This window comes from Cyclopterus lumpus, chromosome 17, assembly GCF_009769545.1.
Source record: "Cyclopterus lumpus isolate fCycLum1 chromosome 17, fCycLum1.pri, whole genome shotgun sequence".
NCBI classification, from domain to species: Eukaryota; Metazoa; Chordata; class Actinopteri; order Perciformes; family Cyclopteridae; genus Cyclopterus; species Cyclopterus lumpus.
The window spans coordinates 23,015,944-23,023,443 of record NC_046982.1 but is presented as its reverse complement, the minus strand read 5'-3'; the positions used below and the strand labels follow the sequence as shown (position 1 = coordinate 23,023,443).

At 46.7% G+C, this 7,500-nt stretch overlaps 1 protein-coding gene across 1 annotated transcript in view; it reads right to left on the bottom strand.

Moving 5' to 3' along the window:
* The window catches only part of mfn1a (mitofusin 1a), a 19,248-nt gene that overhangs the window by 9,355 nt on the left and 2,393 nt on the right, over nt 1-7,500 (bottom strand). Inside the window, 5 exon segments of the mRNA XM_034556452.1 lie at nt 1,050-1,154; nt 4,406-4,532; nt 4,610-4,731; nt 4,811-4,878; nt 6,476-6,629. Coding sequence (XP_034412343.1) covers nt 1,050-1,154; nt 4,406-4,532; nt 4,610-4,731; nt 4,811-4,878; nt 6,476-6,629 — 576 coding nt within the window.

The following is a 7,500-nucleotide window of genomic DNA, read 5'->3' as shown; positions in this document are numbered from 1 at the left end:
TCATCTCTATTTCTATTATATCTACTATCATCTCTATTTCTATCATCTCTATTTCTATCATCTCTATTTCTATCATCTCTATTTCTATCATCTCTATTTCTATCATCTCTATTTTTTATCATCTCTATTTTTTATCATCTCTATTTCTACCATCCCTATTTCTATCATCTCTATTTATTTAATTTTTACTTCTACCATCTCTATTTCTATCATCTCTATTTCTACCATCTCTACTTCTATCATCTCTATTTCTATCATCTCTATTTCTATCATCTCTATTTCTATCATCTCTATTTTTTATCATCTCTATTTCTGTCATCTCTTTTTCTATCATCTCTATTTATTTAATGTTTACTTCTACCATCTCTACTTCTATCATCTCTATTTCTTATCATCTCTATTTATATCATCTCTATTTCTATCATTTCTACATCTATCATCTCTATTTTGTATCATCTCTATTTCTATCATCTCTATTTTTTATCATCTCTATTTCTATCATCTCTACTTCTATCATCTCTATTTCTATCATCTCTACTTCTATCATCTCTATTTCTACCATCTCTATTTCTATCATCTCTATTTCTACCATCTCTACTTCTATCATCTCTATTTCTATCATCTCTATTTCTATCATCTCTACTTCAATCATCTCTATTTCTATCATCTCTATTTCTATCATCTCTACTTCTATCATTTCTACATCTATCATCTCTATTTCTATCATCTCTATTTCTATCATCTCTATTTCTACCATCTCTACTTCTATCATCTCTATTTCTACCATCTCTATTTCTATCATCTCTACTTCTATCATCTCTACTTCTATCATCTCTATTTCTATCATCTCTACTTCTATCTCCTTTTTTCATATAATTCCTATCATTTCTATCATGTCTATGTATATCATGTATCTATTTAAATCTCCTTTATTTCTATCATCTCTACTTCTATAATTTCTATTCACATCAATTGTATTTCTATCACCTATTTTTATTATTATTATTATTTCTATTCTCATTTTTAGAGGACATTGTACTTGTACTCACTGTTTTGTAGAGCTCCAGAGTTTCTTGTGTCGGGTTGAAATCGGCTCTGAACTCGTCCACCAGAACAGGAAGTGAGCGAATCTGATCCAACAACGCTGCAGCAACCTAACGCACAATAACCTGCTGTTACTGTACATCTACACAACAGACACACTAGTACTGTCTACACAACAGATACACTGGTACTGTCTACACAACAGACACACTGGTACTGTCTACACAATAGGCACACTGGTACTGTCTACACAACAGACACACTGTTACTGTCTACACAACAGATACACTGTTACTGTCTACACAACAGATACACTGGTACTGTCTACACAACAGACACACTGGTACATTCTACACAACAGACACACTGGTACTGTACACAACAGACACACTGGTACTGTCTACACAACAGACACACTGGTACTGTCTACACGACAGACACACTGGTACTGTACACAACAGACACACTGGTACTGTCTACACAACAGACACACTGGTACTGTACACGACAGACACACTGGTACTGTACACAACAGACACACTGGTACTGTACACGACAGACACACTGGTACTGTCTACACAACAGACACACTAGTACTGTACACAACAGACACACTGGTACTGTCTACACAACAGACACACTGGTACTGTACACGACAGACACACTGGTACTGTACACAACAGACACACTGGTACTGTCTACACAACAGACACACTGGTACTGTACACAACAGACACACTGGTACTGTCTACACAACAGACACACTGGTACTGTACACGACAGACACACTGGTACTGTACACAACAGACACACTGGTACTGTACACAACATACACACTGGTACTGTCTACACAACAGACACACTGGTACTGTACACAACAGACACACTGGTACTGTACACAACAGACACACTGGTACTGTCTACACAACAGACACACTGGTACTGTACACGACAGACACACTGGTACTGTACACAACAGACACACTGGTACTGTCTACACAACAGACACACTGGTACTGTACACAACAGACACACTGGTACTGTCTACACAACAGACACACTGGTACTGTCTACACAACAGACACACTGGTACTGTACACAACAGACACACTAGTACTGTCTACACAACAGACACACTGGTACTGTACACAACAGACACACTAGTACTGTCTACACAACAGACACACTGTTACTGTCTACACAACAGACACACTGTTACTGTCTACACAACAGACACACTGTTACTGTCTACACAACAGACACACTGGTACTGTACACAACAGACACACTGGTACTGTCTACACAACAGACACACTGGTACTGTACACAACAGACACACTAGTACTGTCTACACAACAGACACACTGGTACTGTCTACACAACAGACACACTGGTACTGTACACAACAGACACACTGGTACTGTCTACACAACAGACACACTAGTACTGTCTACACAGCAGACACACTGGTACTGTCTACACAACAGACACACTAGTACTGTCTACACAACAGACACACTGGTACTGTACACAACAGACACACTAGTACTGTCTACACAACAGACACACTAGTACTGTCTACACAACAGACACACTGGTACTGTACACAACAGACACACTAGTACTGTCTACACAACAGACACACAGGTACTGTACACAACAGACACACTAGTACTGTCTACACAACAGACACACTGGTACTGTACACAACAGACACACTAGTACTGTCTACACAACAGACACACTGGTACTGTACACAACAGACACACTAGTACTGTCTACACAACAGACACACTAGTACTGTCTACACAACAGACACACTGGTACTGTACACAACAGACACACTAGTACTGTCTACACAACAGACACACTGGTACTGTACACAACAGACACACTAGTACTGTCTACACAACAGACACACTAGTACTGTCTACACAACAGACACACTGGTACTGTACACAACAGACACACTGGTACTGTACACAACAGACACACTGGTACTGTCTACACAACAGACACACTGGTACTGTCTACACAACAGACACACTAGTACTGTCTACACAACAGACACACTGGTACTGTACACAACAGACACACTAGTACTGTGTACACAACAGACACACTGTTACTGTCTACACAACAGACACACTGTTACTGTCTACACAACAGACAGACTGTTACTGTCTACACAACAGACACACTGGTACTGTACACAACAGACACACTGGTACTGTCTACACAACAGACACACTGGTACTGTCTACACAACAGACACACTGGTACTGTACACAACAGACACACTAGTACTGTCTACACAACAGACACACTGGTACTGTACACAACAGACACACTAGTACTGTCTACACAACAGACACACTGGTACTGTACACAACAGACACACTAGTACTGTCTACACAACAGACACACTGGTACTCTCTACACAACAGACACACTGGTACTGTACACAACAGACACACTAGTACTGTCTACACAACAGACACACTGGTACTCTCTACACAACAGACACACTGGTACTGTACACAACAGACACACTGGTACTGTCTACACAACAGACACACTAGTACTGTCTACACAACAGACACACTAGTACTGTCTACACAACAGACACACTGGTACTGTACACAACAGACACACTAGTACTGTCTACACAACAGACACACTAGTACTGTCTACACAACAGACACACTGGTACTGTACACAACAGACACACTAGTACTGTCTACACAACAGACACACTGGTACTGTACACAACAGACACACTAGTACTGTCTACACAACAGACACACTGGTACTGTACACAACAGACACACTAGTACTGTCTACACAACAGACACACTGGTACTGTACACGACAGACACACTAGTACTGTCTACACAACAGACACACTGGTACTGTACACAACAGACACACTAGTACTGTCTACACAACAGACACACTAGTACTGTCTACACAACAGACACACTGGTACTGTACACAACAGACACACTAGTACTGTCTACACAACAGACACACTGGTACTGTACACGACAGACACACTAGTACTGTCTACACAACAGACACACTGGTACTGTACACAACAGACACACTAGTACTGTCTACACAACAGACACACTGGTACTGTACACGACAGACACACTAGTACTGTCTACACAACAGACACACTGGTACTGTACACAACAGACACACTAGTACTGTCTACACAACAGACACACTAGTACTGTCTACACAACAGACACACTGGTACTGTACACAACAGACACACTAGTACTGTCTACACAACAGACACACTAGTACTGTCTACACAACAGACACACTAGTACTGTCTACACAACAGACACACCTTGTCAGACACACCCTCGGTCAGAGTCCTGATCCTGTCCTTGATGTTGTCGCTCAGGCGGTTGATTTGACCTCTGACGAACTCCAGCCGGTCCCTCAGGTCCTCGCGCTCCTCCAGGCAGCATATCCTGTGAGAGGTCAAAGGTCAGAGTTGAAGAGACTAGAAAAGAGGCAAAGAGGAAGTGAGCGAGTGAGCTTTCCTGACTTCCTGTCAGCGGAAGCGATGTTGATGGCGTCCATCACGGCTTTGACGGCCTCGGTGATCTGCCACGCCCTCACTGTGTGCTGCTCGAACTTGGTCTTCACTGCAGACTGAGAGATGAACTCCTGCAGGGTCGAAGGTCATCTCCAGTCACATGTCATTATCCTGGCTCACATGAGAATGTAACCCTGAAGGTCTCTGTACCTCAAACGTCCTCTCAAACATCTGGAACTCTCTAAGCCTCTCGTGGAAACCTTCAGCCAGAGCGCCACCTGCAGGAAGACACGGGTCTGACGTTTATTTATTGTTTCATATGATGAAATAAACTTTGTTTACTGTGAATCATGTCAGGACAGACCATAATCAAATGTTCCTCTCTTTCCTCTCCACGCTCATTAGACTTGAATGGTCCCGTTCCTCTTGTGTCTACTGTGATCATAACTATCAGGAGAAATCCATTAAAAACTATATCCTATGTAAAATCATCTCTTGACACTTTGAGGTATCCGATCAGTGTCGTCCTCCTGCTGACCCTCACCTGTGTCACCTGGATCACCTGTGTCACCTGTGTCACCTGGGTCACCTGGGTCACCTGGGTCACCTGGATCACCTGTGTCACCTGTGTCACCTGGGTCACCTGTGTCACCTGGGTCACCTGGGTCACCTGGCTCACCTGGGTCACCTGGCTCACCTGTGTCACCTGGCTCACTTGGGTCACCTGGATCACCTGTGTCGCCTGTGTCACCTGTGTCACCTGGATCACCTGTGTCACCTGGGTCACCTGGCTCACCTGGGTCACCTGGGTCACCTGGATCACCTGGGTCACCTGGCTCACCTGGCTCACCTGGGTCACCTGGCTCACCTGGGTCACCTGGCTCACCTGTGTCACCTGGCTCACCTGGCTCACCTGGCTCACCTGTGTCACCTGGATCACCTGGCTCACCTGTGTCACCTGTGTCACCTAACTCACTTGGGTCACCTGTGTCACCTGGATCACCTGTGTCACCTGTGTCACCTGGATCACCTGTGTCGCCTGTGTCGCCTGTGTCACCTGGATCACCTGTGTCGCCTGTGTCACCTGTGTCACCTGGATCACCTGTGTCGCCTGTGTCACCTGTGTCACCTGGATCACCTGTGTCACCTGTGTCACCTGGGTCACCTGCGTCGCCTGTGTCACCTGTGTCGCCTGGATCACCTGGGTCACCTGACTCACCTGGATCAGCTGGCTCACCTGGCTCACCTGACTCACCTGGATCAGCTGGCTCACATGGGTCACCTGGCTCACCTGGGTCACCTGGCTCACCTGGCTCACCTGTGTCACCTGTGTCACCTGGCTCACTTGGGTCACCTGTGTCACCTGGATCACCTGTGTCACCTGTGTCACCTGGCTCACCTGGATCACCTGTGTCGCCTGTGTCGCCTGTGTCACCTGGCTCACTTGGGTCACCTGGATCACCTGTGTCACCTGGATCACCTGTGTCACCTGTGTCACCTGGATCACCTGGATCACCTGTGTCGCCTGTGTCGCCTGTGTCACCTGTGTCGCCTGTGTCACCTGTGTCACCTGATCACCTGTGTCGCCTGTGTCACCTGTGTCACCTGGATCACCTGTGTCACCTGTGTCACCTGGGTCACCTGTGTCACCTGCGTCGCCTGTGTCACCTGTGTCACCTGTGTCGCCTGGATCACCTGGGTCACATGGCTCACCTGGCTCACCTGACTCACCTGGATCAGCTGGCTCACCTGGCTCACCTGACTCACCTGGATCAGCTGGCTCACCTGGCTCACCTGACTCACCTGGATCAGCTGGCTCACCTGACTCACCTGGATCAGCTGGCTCACCTGGCTCACATGTGTCACCTGGCTCACCTGTCTCTGGCATGCCTTGTGCTCGCTGCATCCTGGAGCTCAAGACTTCTTTTGCCGAGACGAAGAAGATCCTCCCCGGAGCCTCGTCCAGGCCGACCACCTTCAGCTCCTCGGCCAGGAAACTCACACAGCGGTCCAGGTGCTGCTTCCTCACCTGGACCGCATGGAGAGGACACAGTGGGTACATTCTAGTTCCCTTAGCTGGGTGCATCCTATAGTTCCCTTAGCTGGGTGCATCCTAGTTCCCTTAGCTGGGTGCATCCTAGTTCCTTTAGCTGGGTGCATCCTAGTTCCCTTAGCTGGGTGCATCCTAGTTCCCTTAGCTGGGTGCATCCTAGTTCCCTTAGCTGGGTGCATCCTTGTTCCCTTAGCTGGGTGCATCCTAGTTCCCTTAGCTGGGTGCATCCTAGTTCCCTTAGCTGGGTGCATCCTAGTTCCCTTAGCTGGGTGCATCCTATAGTTCCCTTAGCTGGGTGCATCCTAGTTCCCTTAGCTGGGTGAATCATAGTTCCCTTAGCTGGGTGCATCCTTGTTCCCTTAGCTGGGTGCATCCTAGTTCCCTTAGCTGGGTGCATCCTATAGTTCCCTTAGCTGGGTGCATTATATAGTTCCCTTAGCTGGGTGCATCCTTGTTCCCTTAGCTGGGTGCATCCTAGTTCCCTTAGCTGGGTGCATCCTATAGTTCCCTTAGCTGGGTGCATCCTTGTTCCCTTAGCTGGGTGCATCCTAGTTCCCTTAGCTGGGTGCATCCTTGTTCCCTTAGCTGGGTGCATCCTAGTTCCCTTAGCTGGGTGCATCCTATAGTTCCCTTAGCTGGGTGCATCCTAGTTCCCTTAGCTGGGTGCATCCTAGTTCCCTTAGGGTGGGTGCATCCTTGTTCCCTTAGCTGGGTGCATCCTAGTTCCCTTAGCTGGGTGCATCCTAGTTCCCTTAGCTGGGTGCATCCTTGTTCCCTTAGCTGGGTGCATCCTAGTTCCCTTAGCTGGGTGCATCCTATAGTTCCCTTAGCTGGGTGCATCCTAGTT